The following is a 20,991-nucleotide window of genomic DNA, read 5'->3' as shown; positions in this document are numbered from 1 at the left end:
TCTCCCTGCCAGCCGCCTGAATGAGACTCTTGTCGGCATTGGCAGGGATGTCAGGCGGTACAATAATCTGCAGGGGGAGCCCAAGCACATCAGGGTAAGGAAACCTACAACTGAACGAGCTTGTCATAGAAATCTATTTCTGCTTCTACTACAGTAAGACGGGACACCAAACCATTGCCTATTCTAGGCAACAACTGGCAAGATTTCAGCACCTGGGCTAATTTGGCAGGGATGTCGGGCGGTACAATAATCTGCTGGGGAACCTATGCAGATCGGGGTAACGAAACCTACAACGGAACGAGCTCGTTATAGAAATCTATTTTTCTGCTTCTACTAAAGTAAGACCGGACACCAAACCATCGCCTATTCTAGGCAACAACAGGCAAGATTTCAGCGCCTGGGTGAGTCCAGGGAAGCTTAAATAGGTGCACAGGTATTCCCTACTGATAATTCAAGAATTTTGTTGCCTGTCAAGCTGTCACATAACTATGATTCGGTTTGTATTAGGGCAGTGGCGTAGCTATAGGAGTAGCAATGGTTGCAGTTACGACTGGGTCCTGAAGCCATGGGCCCCCTGCACCACGTCTGTTTACAGTTACAGTAGTATCTGGGACTTATGTAGTAAACTACACAGGAACCTGTTACTACAGTAATAACTCCATGTACAGTGCATTTGGAAAGTCTTTAGACCCTTTCACTTTTTTAACATTTCGTTATGTTGAGGACTTGTGCTAAAATAAGAAAAAGTAAAGTCGGCTCTGTACCTTTAGTATTCCGTTTTTTTTGTGTTCCTGCACTGTATGCTAATGAGCATAAAAGAGTCATATCTTCGTTCAAAAAGAGTCTCATCTTGATTCCTCAAGCCTTTCTGTGTTAACCCTGCCTTCTTACTTTTGATTGATAGCTTACTTTTGATTGACCACATTCAAGGTCGGCCAGTTTTCGGCGGTGGTTGGGCATAAATAGAGGAATGAACGAAACTGCTGGGGGAGAAAGGCCTTTAGAGATAAGAGAGGTAAGAGAGGCGACCAAGAACCCAGGGGCGTAACTAGGAAAGACTGGGCCCCATAGCAAACTTTTGACTAGGGCCCCCCTCCCCTGCGTGTCACACAACCCCCCCCCTTGTAGATAGTGCCTTTTTTACAGCCCCCCCTGTAGATAACGCCATACAGCCGCCCCCCTGTAGATAACGCCATACAGCCCCCTTTGTAGATATCTACAGAGGGGGACTGTATGGCGTTATCTACAGGGGGGACTGTATGGTGTTATCTACAGGGGGTGTCTGTATGGCGTTATCTACAAGGGGGACTGTATGGCGTTATCTACAGGGGGGACTGTATGGCGTTATCTACAGGGGGGACTGTGTGGCGTTATCTACAGGTGGGACTGTATGGCGTTATCTACAGGGGGGACTGTATGGCGTTATCTACAGGGGGGACTGTATGGCGTTATCTACAGGGGGGACTGTATGGCGTTATCTACAGGGGGGACTGTATGGCGTTATCTACAGGGGGGACTGTATGGCGTTCCCTACGGGGGGGCTGTATGGTGTTCCCTACAGGGGGGGCTGTATGGCGTTCTCTACAGGGGGGGGCTGTATGGCGTTCTCTACAGGGGGGACTGTATGGCGTTATCTACAGGGGGACTGTGTGGCGTTATCTACAGGGGGGACTGTATGGCGCTATCTACAGGGGGGACTGTATGGCGCTAACGCCATACAGCCCCCACTGTAGAGAACGCCATACCACCCCCAGTGTAGAGAACGCCATACAGCCCCCCCTGTAGAGAACGCCATACAGCCCCCCCTAGGGAACGCCATACAGCCCCCCCCTAGGGAACGCCATACAGCCCCCCCCTAGGGAACGCCATACAGCCCCCCCTGCAGGGAACGCCATACAGCCCCCCCTGCAGGGAACGCCATACAGCCCCCCCCCTGTAGGAAACGCCATACAGCCCCCCCTGTAGGGAACGCCATACAGCGCCCCCCCCTGCAGGGAACGCCATACAGCCCCCCCCTGCAGGGAACGCCATACAGCCCCCACCCTGTAGGGAACGCCATACAGCGTCCCCAACCCCCCAAAAAAATGCGACCTACAGTGTGTCCTACAAATAACATGCATCCCCTATCCACAGGATAGGGGATACATGTGCGATTGCTGGCAGCGATAGGGAGAACGGGGGAATGAAAGTCCCCTAAAGTTCTCCATGACTAACCTCTGACTTCCGGCGTCTGTGTCGGCAGCTCAATAAAAATGAAAGGAGCGCTGGTCACGCATGCGCACAAGCGCGACCGGCGCTCCATTCATTTCTACGGAGAAGCCGACACAGACCCCGGAAGTCCGAGGTTTGTGATGGAGAACTTCAGGGGACTTTCAGTCCCCCGTTCTCCCTATCAATGCCAGCGATCACACATGTATCCCATATCCTGTGGATAGGGGATACATGTCTTTTGTTTAACGGCAGAGCGGGGAGATACCTCCCTGCTCTGCCATAGTGGTCAGTGGCGTCCCGCTGTAGCAGCCATAGCGGCTGCTAGCGGAGCCTGCGGCCATGGTGGGGGCCCGTGCCGGCGGGCGACACGGGCCCCCTCATGCCGCGGGCCCCGTAGCAGCTGCTGCGGCGGTAGTTACGCCACTGCAAGAATCCAATGGTCACTTTGTGTGAACTCCAAAGATCCTGTGTGCAGATGGGAGAAACTTCCAGAAGGTCAACCATCACTGCAGCACTCGCCAATCTGGGCTTTATTGTAGAGTGGCCAGAAAGAAGCCTCTCTTTAGTAAAAGACACATGAAAGCTCACCTGGAGTTTGCAAAAAAGCACCTAAAAGACTCTCAGACTCTAAGAAACAAGATTCTGTGGTCTGATGAAACCAAGATTGAACTCTTTGCCCTCAATCACCTGCCCAATACCATCCCTACAGTGAAGCATGGTGGTGGAAGCGTCATGCTGTTGGCTGTTTTTCAGCAGCTGGGACAGGGAGACTGGTCTGGGTTGAGGGAAAGATAAATGGAACAAAATACAGAGTTATTCTTAATGAAAACCTGATCCAGAGCGCTCTGGGCCTCAGACTGGGCGGAAGGTTCACCTTCCAACAAGACAATGACCCTAAGCACACAGCCAAGACAACACAGTAGTGTCTTAGGGACAACTCTGTGAATGTCCTTGAGTGGCCCAGCCAGAGCTCTGACCTGAACCCAATTGAAGACCTTAAAATGGCTGTCCGACGGTTCCCATCCAACCTGACAGAGCCTGAGAATGACAGAGCCTGCAGAGAAGAATGTCAGAAAATCCTCAAATCAAGGTGTGCAAACCTTGTCGCATCATAACAAGACTGGAGACTGATATCGCTGCCAAAGGTGCTGCAACTAAGTACTGAGTAAGGGTAAGGCCACACGGAGCGGCCCTGACACGGTCGCAACGGGGCCAACAACCGTGCCGGCACCATGTTCGGTGCGGCTGTCAAATAGCCTGTTAGCGGCCGCATGTTAATGCAGATAAAGCGTCCCTTTATCTGCAAAATCGTGCGGCCAAGAATTAATGCACTCTTTATGGCTGCACGATTTTGTAAGTTACAACAAGTTACCCCCTATTCATTCAGAAAAAGCTGAACACTGCACTCGACTATCTCCGGCGCGCCCATAGAGAATGAATGGAGCAGCAGTGCGCATGAGCATGTAACCGGAATACCCCTTAACAATGTATTTGACAGCCGCGCCTACATAGTGCCAGCACGGTTGTTGGCAGCGTTGCGACCGTGTCAGGACTGCTCCATGTGGCCTTACCTTTAAGGGCCTGAATACTTATATCAATGCAAGATTTTAGTTTTTCCTTTTCAATAAATTAGCAAAGATTACTAACATTCTGTTTTCACTTTGTCATTATGGGGTATTGAGGGCAGAATGATGGGGAAAAACGTGATTTTTTTTTTCCTTTCCGTACAAGGCCCCAACATAACAAAATGTGAAAAAATTTAAAGGGTCTGAAGACTTTCCGAATGCATTGTACTTACCTCTACTCTCCCGAGTCAGGCCCTCTTTGGTTCGGGGTGCAGCGCTGGGTCCTGATGCTGTTCGACGTCAGAACACAATGTTGTGTATTGAGAGGGAAAAACATATGTCTTGGGGCTTGTGCCCCTGAACTTTTAAGACCCTAACAACGCTCCCGGCTGCTAGTGCTGCATCAAAGGGACACTTAAGAGACCCAGCGATGCAGCTGAGAGTTACTGGGGGCTGCGGCCGTCAAGCGGGAAGAGAACAACTATTCCACCGAAGTCCATGAGTATTTAGCTACGCCCCTGACGCGATGCATCATGGCCACATAGTGTTACATATATTGCAAGACTTAACGCAAGTCTTGTAGGTTCGGCTGCTGTCTGGGACAGGACTAAATACACAAGTATAGTTCTGGAACAAACCACACAAAAAAAATAAAATAAAACCAAACATATTTTTGTATGATTTTTTTTAAATTTTGTTTTCTAGGAACGGATTTCCCTTCGAATTCTGTAACTAAAAGCAATGCAGTCTTGTCACAGGCGTACTTCCCCCTCTAGTTATCATGAGCTGACACATATAGATCTCATTTAGATCTTCAGGAGACATCGAAAAATACTTATATATAATGTATGGGATTTTACATAAGATCAGACAAAGACAGAAACCAATCCTCTGCAGATTTCTTCGCGTGCAATGTATTTTCACTAAATGGTCTCAACTCAGGCTTAATAATTGAAATAATTTATTAGTCGACCAATTTGCAGCAACAAATTGCCAGGGACAAGTCTGAAATTGAGGTCATGTGCTTTATGTATAAATCATGAGAGACCGATGATCAATATGACACAAACAGAAATCTAATGAGTTATTTATCAAAATCAACCTGAAACTAAAAGCAATGTATAAAATGTGTGTGAGTGATTGACATATATATATACATTTAGGTCCAGAATTATTTGGACAGTGACACAATCTTCATGATTTGGGCTCTGCTGCCACCACATTGGACTTGAAATGAAACAACTGAGATGCAATTGAAGTGTAGACTTTCAGTTTTAATTCAAGGGGTTGAATAAAAATCTCCTGTGAAACGTTTAAGAATTGCAACCATTTTTCTACACAGCCGCCTCATTTCAGGGGCTCAAAAGTAATTGGACAAATTAACATTATCATAAATATAACTGTATATATATTAATTTCATTAGAATTTGGTGATAACTCTTCATTTCTGTATAGGGTAATAATGACTCCCAAGGACATATTAACTTTTAGTCTCAATGATAAAGTTGTAAGTTTTGTGTGCCGCCATATGGTACCTCCAAGCAGTAACGTATTTCAGACATATTCAATGCTTCTATGGGAGAATACCTCCGTAATACAGGATCCGATGGAACATGCCACCATTTTTGTTTTCTCCTGGATTAGATATGAATCTGTAAGAAAGAAAACTCTGTATGCCTCTGCATTGATTCAGAGTTATAGAGAGGTACTGAATTGTCCGAAAGATTTCTATAGGTGCGGTATTATGGGTCCGTACAAGTTGAGACCTTAAACCTTTTAGACACAAGTGAAAAAAGAATGGCCATGAGCTACAGATAGTATTAACAGGCCAATTCTGTGCAACTCCAGCTGGTCATAGATTCTCCAAGTGGTACGGAGTGGGGGATATGACAAGAAGTGGTCAGTATTTTACAGCATAAACTGAGTTAGATTGGCCCATGCTGGCAGTTTGGGGATAAGCAAATATGATTAGGACAAGATGGCCAGCTAGATAATAGTTGCTTTTGTCCAACCTGACAAGTAGAAGCACCAATGCTTTGGTAACCACCAAGAAACAATAATATAAGGCATTTAGCAATCAGATCCCACTCCTTTTAGATTAAGGAAAGACCCTTCATGTTTCTGAGGCTACATCCATACGAGCGTGAAAAACGTGTGTGAATCTGGTCCGTGTGTGTTGCGTTATGCATCAGTGTGCTTTGCGAGGGGAATGAGTTATTCACGCACTCGCTAAGCACATCTTTTATTTTTTTATTATTTTCAATATAATTGATGCGCAAATCACGCATGGTTTTCACGCACACATTGACTTCAATGGGCGCGTAGGTGCGTGATAACGCACCAATATAGGACATGCAGTGAGTTTCACGCAACGGACTCTCGCTGCGTGATAACTCCTGCATGTTTGAACGGCCCCATTGAAATCAATGGGTCCATGTGCTGCGCGTGATTTCCATGCCCGGCACACGGACGTTATTGACGTTCTTCTGAATGAGCCCTTAGGAGTCAGGACGTGATTTTTCTCAAATAATTTGAATAGTTACAATGTCCCCCCAGAGGGAAGGGTCTCATTCAAATGATGGCGGGCAGGAGACTTTATTTGCCGCACCGATCACCTCCAGTTCTGGGGCTTGCCATACTGAATATTTACAAAGTTGGAGAATACCTGACATTTTTCTTCTTGGACAATATAAAATATGTATTTTTCTGCCTTTGTTCCCTTTCTACGAGTATAATCATTGATTGTCAGGATGAATTCATCACAAGAATGACAGATGTTTTCCTGGAAGGATCTTCTTTTTGCAGTAAACGCTTCTAATTAACATCAAAGGGTTGATATGCAGCTCAAGGGTCCACCGGGGCTTTTACAACCTTAAATATATTTGCTTTTTGACACATCCTCTGAGAAATCAGTAGTCTTCTTCGCCTTCTGCACCTATCATACGATCTAGTGCATCTCCCCACATCTTGCACTGGCTCACACTCTGTCCATTACAAATCATACTAGCAAAACACATAGGCCCATATTTACTAAGACTGGCATTTCATACGCCAGTCTTAGAGGGAAGCCCGCTGGAGTAGGATGCAACAAACATCATACATTTGTTGCATCTTGGGCTGTCTGTGAGCCACAAACTAAAATCTACACCAGCTGCGAGCTGACAGATTTCCACTATAATTGACACCAATTTTTGGTGTAAATTATACTTAATTTGTCGTGCCTCCAATGGCCCTGCCTTCCACTAATCCCCACCCACTTTTTTAAAAGAGGCAAGAGCAGCGTAAAAGTGAAAAAAAAAACGCTTTGTGCGCAAAACAGGTTTGCGTCAGTATTTTAGACCTTTTTTTAAGCCACTAAAGTGATGCAAACCTGTTAATAAATTCCCCCGTAGACACAGGGTATCAATGTAGAAAGGATTTTTTATGCATACATGATTTTTTTTATATATTTTTGAAGATAAAATGCTTTTTAAAGGGTAACTGCAGTTTCATCAAACTTTTGATATGTTATAGAGACATATCAGAATTTTGGATCAGTGGGGTCCACCGTTGCTGAATCGGCGGGGGTCTCAATACCTGCACCCCCATCGATCTAAACTTCTGATATGTCCCTATGCCATTTTAAAAGTTTGTTGAAAGTGTAGATCCTCTTTAATATTTCATCTTTTGTTTTAACTGTGCGTTCTTGTGTTCCTTAGGACATGTTTGCAGACACATGATACAGTACAGAAAATCTGCAGCGGAATCGAAAAAAAAAACTGCAGATAAATCTGCAGCAAATAGTACGTTTTTGTTGCGTATAGTGCTGCTTTTTTTTCCACGCAGGTTTTACCTGTGAATTTACATTTATTAAAGCCAACTATATGTGCACTTCTAGCGGCTTTTAGTCTGCAAACGTGGTACAAACTGTAACAAAACAAATCTGTTGCGGAATTTCTGCTTCTCATTCAAGTCTATGGACCAAACACACAGCATCTCCGTACAGAACATGCAGCAGAAATTGACATGCTATGGAATTGAAAGTCGACCTCAGAACTATTCTGCATTTTTTTTCCGCAGCGTGTGCCTAAAATTTGCTAAATCTCATTCATTTTGCTGGTACCGTAAACGCTGCAGAATTGCTGCACAGAATTCCATTGCGGAAATCCTGCAGCGTTTACGCTACGTGGGAACCCGGCCTTATTGTTCTTACTGGTAATGCTGGCAGCAAAACGCAAATTAAAAAACAGATCTGGTCAGTTAGGTCAGTAAGTCCAGGTCATATTAATATTCATAATTATTATATTATTATATCATCATCATCATCATTATTATTATTATTTATTATTATTGTTATTATTATTATTATTATTATAATAGTTGTAGCAAAACAATCAACATGGAGGCTCTTGTTCCATTTTAGGCACAATTCACACAGGAATATTAGGGACCTGTATCATGTGGCCACAATGTATTTCAATAAGGGAGTGCCTATGGCATTGCTTTTTATCTTGTCTGAATATAAAAAAAACATATCCATGATTTGCAGAAAGCATGCTCCATCGGATGCTGGATCTTATACGTATCTCCCCTCTAGAAGTATTATTTCAGTGTTCCTAGGGGGGGAAATAGGGTGCAATATACCCAGAACTGAACAGTACTGACTGCAAAACAGTAAGGCCTCATGTACATGAGCATTTCTGTCTGCAATACACTGTCATTTTGCTGTCATCAATATTCATTGGCTAAAAAGAATCCTAGCTGATGAGAAGAGAACAGTACGGCCTCATGCTTTGCAATGTGCAAGAAGCCTGCCATGTGTAAGGCAGTACATAGAGTCCCTACAGTTCTGTATTACAGTCTTAGGCGCTCTGCGTGCCACCCACCATATGGGGTATCTCCATGAGGCACCCTATGCTCCCCTTGAAGCAAGACTGTGCACCCTAGGGGAGAATACCTCTGTAATAGAGGCAAAGTATGGACCCACAGTATGGACCCATAGATTTCTATGGACGCCTTATTACAAATCCCCCCCCCCCCCTACACATGAGTGAATGCTTGTTTTATTTATATCTGATACAGCAACATTTCTTATGGCACCACATTGCTGAAATTTACTGTTTAAGAATCTTCACTTATATGTGATAAAGCTGGAAAAAATATGGAACTGTGTCAAAGGTACATCAATTAAAATACCTATTTAAAGATGGCAGCCAGATGGATGCTACAGATACACGGGTGACACTTAGGCTTGATATATGCAAGATCTATAATGCTTCTGTAATTGAAAATGATGTCATCCTAAATGGAAAGTGCTACGCATGCTGACAGCTAAGACAATTCTGAGTAATGTCAGGGTTCATTCTCCCTGGTATTCAGACGAGAGAGTGAAAAGGTTGAAATAAATTCTCCTAAGCTGCACAATAGTGCTAATATAAGATTTTATGTGTCACTGACGTCACAATTGTGATAACTGCAGACATGGTGGCATACGGTCATAAAACCCAAGCAGTATGACCATTCTGATAATATACACTGACAACTCATAGCTGTTACCCTGAAAGTCACGCCAAATACACCCCAAAAACAAATAGCAGGTGTACAGTAAATACACTTTAATAACAGTGCATATATACTGAATAATTCTCCGATAGTATACACGGCCCATAAATATAAAGTAGCCAAACTAATTAAGGGGTGAGGGGAACCCCTGTGACCTCTGGGTGAAGGGTTAGGACCCTGGTGAATCTGACCCTGATTATAAGTGACGGACCCATAAAGCACATCTGTCACTTATTGATCTGAAACCCGCGTCTACGTCTTACACGTTGGCCGCCATTCAAAGAAGAACAAAGCAAGAAATCAAAGAAAAATCTATAATTAATCACTGCCAGGAATAAGAGAATATGATATAAACAAAGTATTCACACCCTCTGGTGCTGAGGAACCATTGGAAGGACTTGTGTCACCCACACACCACTCTCCCTTCTAGTTGGATATCCTAGGTTTCCCCAAGGCATTGAGTATCTCATGATAATATGGATTGCTAGTGGTGCTAGTGGTTGACTGTGCTTCACACCCAAGACGTCTTTGTTTTGGGTGTATCAAAAGCATCCGTATTGTGAAGATTATGCATTGATTTAGAAGAGTACACCCAACTGAAATTGGACTGCAACCTACTGGTTCTCTAGGCAATCTTTGGCCTCCAATCTCTTCCCCTCATTACTTTCCTCTTCTATGATACTCTTACTATTTTTCTCCCTTATTATCTAGTCCCCTCTATTCTTCTACATCCTTTTAAATCCTTTTGACCCACCCTCTCCCCTGAGGGAACAAGTGCACCCCATTTGGCAACGACCCAACATTCTCCCCTTTCCCCCACTTTGTTTATGTTTTATGGAAATTTAGGTGAAATTGGATTATGATTAATGGAGAACATTTTACAAGGTCTGGGCCACATGGGTGAGATATTTTCAGGGCCCAGGATTTTGGGGTGCTATTTTGGTACTACAAAGCATGGTCATTTTTTTATGATCGCCAAGATGGCTCTGCATATTCAGCCATAATGGATCTGCAACTGTGTGACAACCAGTAAAGCAACCCCTTTCCCCATCACCTCCACACCTTTTCTCTTTTTATTCTTTTTTTTCTTTCTTTGAATTCTTTCTTTCATAACTCTTCCCTTTTGGCAACATACATGATCTATTGATCGACAGGGTCCACATGTCTAGCCTACTATACACTTAAGTAGCATACAACATTATAGCAGTAAGGCCATGTTCACACTGAGTTTTTTGCAGGCAGAAAATTCTGGCTCCCATTTTTTTTAAGTGTTTTTTTGCCGCAACTTTAGCCGCATTTTTTTTTTACCTCTATCTGCAATATGCGAGGGAAAAAACGCAAGCTGTTTCTGCCATAAAATCCATTAAAAACACGTCAAAGAACGTCACGGCTGTTTGCGATGTTTTTTTTCCGTCTCCCATTGATTTCCATGGGGTTTTTTAGGCGGAAAACGCCTCAAGATAGGGCATGTTGCTTCTTTTTCCCGCTAGTGTTTTTTTCCTCCACTTCCTATTGAAGTCAATGGGAGGCAATTTTGGCCATTTATTTCAGCGGTTTTTGTGGCAAAAAAAAGCGTTAAAAAAACCTCTGTGTGAACAGGGCCTAAATGAAACAGATAAACAGTTTATGGTGCATATCACACATGGAACTTTATGTGGTTTTAACATTGATCTCAATGGGGGGAAAAAACTCCAAAAAACAACACAGAAGCCCATAAGCAAGAATTAAAACTGCTGCAAAATCTCAGCATGAAACTGCAATGAGTGAATAAGAATTGAAATTCCCAATCACTAACCCTTTCTATATCCAGAATATCCTACGTGTAACAATAAAGCAGACTATAAAGGACAAGAATTCTATTCATGTATATTGAGGGAGTACGGTAAATTAACTGAATGTGGTAGTAATTAATTAAAATGCCTCTTTTGGTATTAGGGCTTTACTATGGCATTAGGCAGGTCAGGATTTAAGGATATGCTTAATTAGGCACAGATGAGACAGCTGTAAAAAAAACATGAGCCCATCTGTGTTTTAGCCAGGTCATCAATTATAGAAAGGCACATGGCACATCTTCATTTTCTGAATGCCAACGTTGCCTATACCATTTAAACATCTGTAATAGCCTGATGATATGTCTACAGCTCAATGTGTGTGTCACATGGCAGCCGCCACTGGTGGCAATGGACTGTGACTTCCGTAACATCCAATACTGTTGCACAGTTGTCTTCCATAGAAGTGAATGGAAACTGACAGAATCATACAATAATTCAACAGACCTTAATAATGGGAAAGGAAGGTAGAGTGTCTCGAACTGCACACAATCTGCATCTATCTCATGCAGAATCACACTCTTCTGCCCATAGACAATGGTGGCGCTGTTTCTGGAAGAATGTATTCAGGTTCTTCTTAAAAGGGTTTTCCCATCAGGGACATTTATGACATATCGCACCTATCTCCAGAACGGGGCCCCTTAAACCCCCGTTCTACTGCTCTGTGTTGTGTCTGAAGCGTGTGACCATGAATTACGGAAACAGCGTAGTTCGCTGGGCTACGCTGTTTCAGTAAGTCCCATAGTAGTCAATGGTAGTTACAGAAACAGAGTAACTCTCATGCTACGCTTTTCATGGTCGGGAATCCCACGCTTCAGCCACAACACAGGGCAGTAGAACAGAGTTTAGGGAACCCCGTTCTAGAGATAGGTGCGGGTCCCAGATGTAGGACCCGCATCTATCTGACATTTATGACACATCCTGTGGATATGTCATAAATGTCTCTGATACGAGAACCCCTTTAACTTATACAATCCCTTTGTGCTAACTCGTTTACAAAAATATACAGATACAACTGGTGCCAAATTTGTAAACATACGGGGGCAGATTTATTACTAACGGTGAAGCTACAGGCGCTAGACTGAAGATGCGTCACATTTTTCAATGATGTGCACGCTGTTTGATTTGGCGCATCTTGGCGTATATTAGATTCCTTTCCATTCTTTACACCACCTATCGGGTGGTATATTTTAGACCAGTATTCTGCGCCACAAAACTGGCCAATGTAAATGTTAAATCTGGTGCATTTCACAACTTGACAAATCGACAGCCTTATTCTAAGTATGCTACCCGACGTGGCGAGCATGTTGCAAATCAAGGTTCTTTCTGGCGCACGCATTAATACATTTGGCCAACAATACATGCGCCAAGAATATAGACGCACAAAATGCCAGAACCGAGGCGCAAAGAGAATAATAAATCTGTACGTATTACCACATTTTATTAGACATATTGACACCTCCAATAATTACCATTGGCAGTAGCAACAGAACAACATATTCATGTATAAAGTTATATATGTCTAGAAATTGTGCACAATGTCAGAGATGTTGTACGACACCAGTTTACAATACACTACTTTTACTTTTCAGATATATGTTGCCTGTTACAGCAACTCGCACCAAAATTATACATCATGAAGAATTGACATTATTAAGACATATAATAATGTAGACAGATAACATTACAGAATGACAGCCATGATGGGAACAGATCTCCTCCTATGGTAACACTGGTTTATGAACCAGTAGGCTATGAATGGCAGCCGTGAGACATAATCCTCACCATTTCACCAGCTTGCCTCCCATGGTTCTGATTCAAGCCTTTGGCATCACAAACTCTGTAGTCATGCAGCTGTGCCAGCCACGCGTAGTTTATTAGCCACGTCCTCTCCAGATGCTTACTGGCCACCACTGTTGCTGCTACCTGTTTACAGAGCCCGACAACGCTGCGATTCCTCCATTATCTGTAGTTCAGCACTTCCCAGCAACAGGAATGATTTATTCCATGTCCACATCCAACATCCCAGTCTCCTGCACATGCACAGACCTCCCTGGGCGGTTTTCATTGCAAGCCCCTAGCTCCATTACACGCTGGGTTTTCCCATAACCCTTCAGCCTGTTTTCCGTCCTCTTGGTAGCATTCTAGGTACAGGCAGATACCGTCTCCATTTCTGCCATGAAACAAATGAACAGCATCTTCTCAGCAGGAGCGTTACAGTGCAGCCATCCTTGCCCTGATCGGAGCTGTTCACTGATCTCTTTTACAGGCTTCTCTTTTGCTTATTTTGTGAGCTGTCGGTTTTCCTCGTTCTGTCACCCTGAGCCTTGCAGAATATTCTTCCCACCCAGTATCACAAGAAGATGAATACAGGCTTAGGATGAGGGGGGAGGGAGGTCCTCATTATCCAATAGGCAAAGGGGATGTCTTGGTACCCTGGGAATAAGTGTGATTTTTTTTTTCTTTTTTGGCATCTTTTATCTGAATTATTTATATACACAACCCGTCAGGATGGAACAATGTTAACGTAATAAATGACAATGTTTACTCTTTTAGCTAAAAATATATGGCTTCTATGTGAATTTGTAAAAAAATTAAAAACTTTTATGTAATAATACATAATAATAATATCTAAATAATAATATCTAAATTAGATAGATAAGTCAGTTGGCAGACCGATAGATATTTTATATATATATATATATAAAAATATATAAAAACACAGTACATATGATTTCTTTCAGACTGGTATCACTAGTGGCCGTATTATCAGATTTTCTGGATTATCAGACGTTTATATGAAAGTGTATATATATATGCCGGGTCTAGTGAAATTCCATGTTATATTGAAGTTCTGTGATGAATAAAAGTAGAAGATTATCAGACTTTTCTGGATTATGATATGGCGGATTAAAGGAATCTATATATGTTTTTGCATGTGTATTGAAGGATTGACATACATGTTTAATTTTTACTAAACAGTAAAGTAATGTAACCTTTATAATTGAAATTGTTCTTGAATATCTATTTACATTATACACACATCCATGATTCCATGATTATATATTTGATATAAAAGATACAAAGACATAGATAATGAAGTAGTTAAGAAAATCCTAAATTTATCCAGCATCAACAAAATTATAAATCAGTAACGCTCGTAACCTGATCATTGCCCTGCATCAATCGGCAGCGCCACCAGAGGAAAAATGAAGCATTACACAGTTACTGTTCAAATCATTGGGCCATCCGTGTAATGTAAGGACGAGACGGGTCCATCACAGCAAGAGACGCTCTTTGGAGCCACTGTCTACTCTCGACAATAGAGGCGTCCTGAACAATGGACACCTCCCTTGTTTAATTCATTACTCCCTAATATCGTATTTCAAATTGCGTTTTCTAAACCAACCAAACCCCTTTTGGAAAGAGAATCTATTTTTGGCTGTTTCAGTTTATACAAATAGTTAATAATATGGACCTATTTTATGTATGCAGATATTTGCATTCAGGTCTGCGCTGCAGGATGGACTCACTACAGGGAGTTAGTGAATGAGCATAGTGTGTCTAATACAGAATCCATTCTATGGGTGCCTTACAGACACCAATTAAATCCTAATTAAATAGCAAATGATATCCATGGCCATAATTTAGATAATTATCTGTAACAAGCAGCTCGATAGACAAAGTACGGTTCTATAGGGGATATTCATGAAGTCATTCCATAGCACAAATTTATAGACTATGCAATCATAGTATCTGCAATTGTTTAATCTGGAGATAAAGCATATATGAGTACATAAAATATATTTAAAGGGGTATTCACACAAAGCCATTGAAGGCCCTTTTACACTTATATGAACGCTCGTTTGATCAGCTGATGAACGAGTGTTTTAACTGATCGTATTGTTTATGCAGAAATAAATATTATCATTGTCGGCAGCACATCTCTCTGTGTAAACAGGGAGATGTGCTGCCGATATGATGCAAATGCATGGGGACCAGTGATCGTAGTATCGATCACTCATCACCATACAAAACCAATCATAGGTCCTCTTGAAAAGAACAAACGAGCGCCGATCGGTGCTTGTTTTCACGGCCCATATTGGCCCATGTAAAAACACCTTTAGGGACAGTTTTAGTTCCTGTTGCTGGTAGAGGGTAGGCCATAAAAAAAGGGTCGCTCTCCAATTAAATTAATGGAAATACGGAAAGTGCTTGACTCCTGAATGGACCTACAAGGTCTGAGTTTGTATGGGCAGGTTTAGGTGTTATAACACATGCATACAGCAAAACTGTAATATTACATATAAATATAAGGGTACCTATACACATTACATAAAAGTCGGCCAAACGCACCAATTTTGGCGGGACAAGATGACTATCGTCTATGGGGGGTCTCCTGACTTTCCCAGAGGGATCTACACCAAGCATATGTCAAAGAAAAGAAGCATTGGACATGTTTAATTTCAACATGCCTGATCCTTTGTCCCCGCATGAGATAAGTCGCTGTCAGAGGTGTCTGGCAGCGGCTTATTTCCATCTCTCCATTGTAAACAAATGCTCCGCCGAGGCACGTGTACATATGTATGGGGGAGTCAGAAGGATAGCTTTCGGCCGCACAAGCGTAAGGATACGGGCAGCTGAACAAATGGACACAGTAGTAAATAAAAATTACAGTTCAGGGCAGAGATCCTGCAGTTCTGTACTTGAGCCGGATACAAGTCTTTTACTATAGGATGATGTATTTAGGGGTTGTCTGGTTTAAAAGACCCATTGTCAAATAACCTATAGGGGCATTCTGAGTTAATAGCGCAGACTCTCTGAATCATAACAATCCAGCTGAATGGCCATCTTTATTGTGTAGACAGGTCTGAAGACTGATGACATGTCTCTGCCAGTTTAGGGGTTGTCTGCCGATAACACCCCATATTCATCTAAAAGGTCCTCGCTCAAACTTTTTTTGCTGGGGAAACAGCCGGCTAATCTTTTCCACTGTAGTAACCTACATTGAAATGAAAGGGCCATCCATGTAATGCAGACCCTATTACATCTGTTGCCATGAGAGGACATATAAAAAGGGGTTGTCCAAAGTAACGGACGACCTCAATGCTGTGGGCCAGAGAATCACAGATACGGCAGTAAAAAAAAGTTCAAATGATTGAAATATTTTGCTGTTAGCGAATGGAAATCCTCTTTACATTCAAAGGCTAAAATCCCATAGTAACTCGCTGAGGCAAGAGCCATCGGCCTGGTGTCCAGCACAGTGGAGAAATTAATCTAGCTCACACAGGACAGCCCACACTAATACATTGTAACTAATACATTGAAAAATGAGGGAGAAAACACACTGATATATGTGTTTTTGGGAAAATGTCTAAAACCACTTTGTGATATCACGTTTCTACATACGGTTTTTAACTAGGTGATTTTTTTTCCCATTGAAAACAATAGAGAGGGAAACTGTAGCAAATCCACAAATCCTGTGGACACGTCTCTCTGATCCTATCTGTGACAACTGTTGTAGGCCTGCTCTGTCTGTGGGTGATCTGTGGAGCTGAGAACATGGGCAGAGAGACAACTAACTGCTGACAGTTGCTACTTCACTGCTTACATGTGCCACCAGGAATGCAGGGCACTATCAGTATGAGGGATGTAGCAGATGGAGGAAGTTGATCTCTCCCCCAGCAACAGATCCTAGCTTCAGTTATGTAGTGTGCTGAAGGTAGGAGGGGGACAAAGAAATGGAAACAAATGGGTAGGAATTTTAAATAATAAAAACACCCATTTACCTTACCATCCTATAGTATAGTATTCTATAATAGTATGACATCAGAGGAATAGCCTTTTTACTATGGCAATTTTATTTTCTAATATAAAACCCATGCTTTAAGATATAACATTGCTGTATATAGAAAAACAGGAGCCTACCTAGATGACTCAGATGGAGAATGGCTTCCTTGATGACCTTCATATTGCTGCACCATGGCCCGCACACTCCAGTATGGGTTTCCAATCTCTTCATCCATACTATTGTTCCTATAGATTTTAATATACTGTTACTGACTCATCTGCGAATCATCAGTAGTGCAAATGTGTGTAATTCAGGGTCAAAGAGTTATTAGACTGTTACAAAGAAAACTGATAGGTGTGAACAGCATTTCACAAGTAGCTTGTCTCCAGTGTGTCCGTAATGGCCATCTATATGCATATCCCCGGACATGTCCTTATTGCGGGAGCGGGAACAATACTTTCTCATCTATGAGTTATTGCGTACACCTATACCGACCATACACTCATTTTAATGTCCGGCGTGTAATGCTACATCCACCCTGCAGAAATGTGTGGCTGGCGTGGCTTACTCTGGCGATGACAGCTGATTTCTGATGGTTAGTGAAACCGGAGCCACGGCGACTTTTTAAAAAAGGGGCTGTCTTTACGAGAGGACCCCTATAAGGAGCTTGTATTGAGTTCATGAAGTCTGTTATCCATGCCTGCATGTTTATGAGGGAGTTGAGGGAGATCTCATATGTATGGCTAACTTTTGTCGGTGCAATCTTGTAAAAAGTCTGAGTGACTGGATGACTAAACACAGTTCTCTAAATCTACAAAAATACCTGAAGTTTTTGCAGCTTTCATTCTCAGCTCAAACCAGTGAAATATTGTGCAGTGTAAATTATTGACGCCCAATTCGTGCAGCATTCCCCCATCTTACCCTTATTGCTATCCTTCGTTAATAAAAAAACAGGGGAGGCCTGCAGAGCAGTGATCCTCCTATCCGGCCTTCAAGCCCACTATAGATTTAGGTATAGGTTTTCATGTTAAATACGTTTCTTTGTGCTTAGCTTTTATATAGCCACCCTGCACCAGTTCTGTCATTCCAGCAGTGATTTATATACACAGTAGCAATAACTCTGTCACCTCACTGGAAGAAACATAAATAGCCAATAAAGCCGCCAGCTCGCAGTGATAATGCCTTATATTTCTCACAGAGAAGAAAATGTCACTGCATCAGATAGCAAAGGGTTATTCATCGGAGGGGATTCGGGCCGCGTGTTGCTATAGGAAACAAACTGCAGACCGCTCCTAACGCACCACTTATGTCAATGTAAATTATAGCACTGATGTCGGAGAGGAAGCAAACAATAAGCCAAGGCTAAGCATCAGCTCTGCTCTCAACCTACGTAGCGCTAGAATTACCAAGAATCAATTAAATCCCCAGGTAATGATCAAGACAACAAGTAGTACTGACCAGACTAAAGTCAAGAAAGTCACAGTCACTTATGACATTGTGGATTGAATGGAGTATTTCTGCACTATTTATTTTCATAGGTTATATGAATGTAGTAGAGCTGAATTTGTTATATATCCCTGGAATGGTAGCACAAGAATTGTGTCAGAGATTTCTACATATTCCCTTTAAGATAAATTTGCCCAAAATCCAATGGAAAACAAGATATAACACATCATCAAGCCAGTGATCACTGTACAGATAATTTAGCTAATATAACCAACAACTAAAGTTGGTCACTCACGTAAGATAGCTATCAGATTAAAGTGACCCTCCTGTTCACAGTAAAAACGTCACTATACATGCAAACCTGGTGCCCTCCTTTTAAATGTTGCTGGTGCGTGTAATCCCATTCTTAATCCCCTCTTCATGAATGTAAGGGTATGTGCACACACACTAATTACGTCCGTAATTGACGGACGTATTTCGGCCGCAAGTCCCGGACTGAACACAGTGCAGGGAGCCGGGCTCCTAGCATCATACTTATGTACGATGCTAGGAGTCCCTGCCTCGCTGCAGGACAACTGTCCCGTACTGTAATCATGTTTTCATTACGGGACAGTTGTCCTGCAGCGAGGCAGGGACTCCTAGCATCGTACATAAGTATGATACTAGGAGCCCGGCTCCCTGCACTGTGTTCGGTCCGGTACTTGCGGCCGAAATACGTCCGTCAATTACGGACGTAATTAGTGTGTGTGCACATACCCTAAAATAGCCGCCAGCTTGTTAAAAAACCCTATGCCCAGGATCCTTCGGTAGTCTGAGACATCCCCCCCCCCCCCCCCCCCGCTTTCGGATGGACCAGCTCCAGAGGGGGATGTGTCTCAGACTACCAAACCTTACTGTGCATAAGGTAGTCTGAGAAGCTGGCGGCCAATTTATAGACATGGGACGTACGACAGCAGCAACATTAAAAGGAGGGCACCAGGTATGTTTACATTCTGCCGCCATACACATACGAGCAGATAGTGCAGACATTTGTCTGATGTGTATGGCAAGCCTAATTTGACAGTAAAATGTATATGAGGGCTTCTAGACTTTCCCCAATGGCAGATTTTGGGGAACATGAGAATCGATCAAAATGCTTGATCGGTTTGTTCTGCTGGGAGATAAGCGTCTGCAAGGAATTTCCTTCTCCCCAATGAATTCAGCTGACCTCTATCTTATGTGCATGGCGTGCCTAGGACTTGTGCCATTACTCTTGTCTATGTGATAAAAAAAATAATCCTGATAGACTATACAATTTATATTTTGGGACATCTTTTTATCTGCCCTTAATGTCATAATTAAACATAGATACTAAATATATTTATGTACAGATGTGACACAGGCATAGTAGTTCTTCAAGGTCTAATGCACACGACTATAGTAATTTTACCGTACGCAAAACCACGGATCGTAGTCTGTATTTGAGGTCCATTTGTCCGCAAAAAAAACTTCTGTAGTGCCTCCGTGTGTCTTCAGTATTCATGGATTACACAAAAAAAAAGGGAGGCTGGAACCCCCTGAGTATTTCACATGATCCGCACGGTCAGTAAAATGACATGTCCATTTTTTTTGGTGTGTCGAAATCATGGCCCCCACGCCGATCCGTGAATCCGTTTTGTAACGCATCCTAATTGATCCAAATGCCTTATAATGGGACTCAATCTTTTTTTTGTTATACAGAACAGCGCAGCATGCTACACTATTCTGGTTGTAGAACCACGTAACTAAAGTGTGAAAACAAAGAACTATAATATGTAAATATAAAATATATACGGAACATTTACATCTGTCATTGAACACAGTTACCTTTGTCGATAGCGGAAGACATCCCGTCCTGAGCGAGACATGTCCTGGCGAACATCTGCCAGAGCAGCTGCAGCACCCTGTGCCATTGCTGTGGTGGAGTGAGGTCTGTGATTGGCAGGATAAGTGGACTGACCATTTCCTGGCACACCCTGTGCACCATGATTGATGGATCGTCCAGAAACTGGTTTGAAGTGAGCCGCTAAGGTAAGTATTAGTCTCATAATAGACTTCAGGTTTCCCTCAACTATATCTGTAGTAATAAAATAAAATAATTGGAGGTTAATATTCTATTAAACATTTGCGAAATTGAAAACATGAGGGTTCATTAAGATGCTTATGTTCAGTCACACATGTAGTCTTTTTTCAATTTCTCCTGTCTTCAGTTTATAGGACAGGAATTAGTTATCATCATATTTAACTCTCATGAGAAGGCTGGTCTTCAGCTGACCCAGAGGATCCTCCATCTTCCTTTCTCAGGTCACCTTGGCAGTCGGTCACAGTGAGTAAACCGCCTCATGTATGTATGCCCATACATATGCCATAAATTTCTCATAGGTGGGAGTTCCACCTCTGGGACCCCCAGCTTTTGGGAGAACTGTGGTCCCATGACCTCCTTGTGCAATGGAAGCTAGGGATGGACACCACAAAGGTGAGGAGGAGAGTGCGGAGGACAGCAGGCTATGCATGTGTCTGGTCAAGTGCGCTTACGATTTCAAGTGGTTTCGATAGTGATAATCTCAGTTTAGTGAAAAGAGTCAAGCAG

General features: G+C 42.7%; 1 protein-coding gene across 5 annotated transcripts in view; it reads right to left on the bottom strand.

The window, feature by feature from the left end:
• DIXDC1 (DIX domain containing 1) overlaps positions 1-20,991 on the bottom strand; it is a 138,039-nt gene that overhangs the window by 55,014 nt on the left and 62,034 nt on the right. For 4 of the 5 annotated variants that reach the window (XM_075839767.1, XM_075839766.1, XM_075839770.1 and 1 more), the window contains 2 exons: positions 20,229-20,478; positions 17,075-17,182 (listed from right to left, as the gene is read on the bottom strand). In XM_075839767.1, the coding sequence (XP_075695882.1) occupies positions 17,075-17,182; positions 20,229-20,478 (358 nt within the window). Of the gene's footprint in view, positions 1-17,070; positions 17,183-20,228; positions 20,479-20,991 lie in introns of those variants that run through there. The other variant, XM_075839771.1, reaches the window with a different exon arrangement.

Source organism: Rhinoderma darwinii, chromosome 10 (genome assembly GCF_050947455.1).
Source record: "Rhinoderma darwinii isolate aRhiDar2 chromosome 10, aRhiDar2.hap1, whole genome shotgun sequence".
In the NCBI taxonomy this organism is placed as follows: Eukaryota; Metazoa; Chordata; class Amphibia; order Anura; family Rhinodermatidae; genus Rhinoderma; species Rhinoderma darwinii.
Note: the sequence above shows the minus strand (reverse complement) of the source record. Positions and strands in the feature narration are given on the sequence as shown.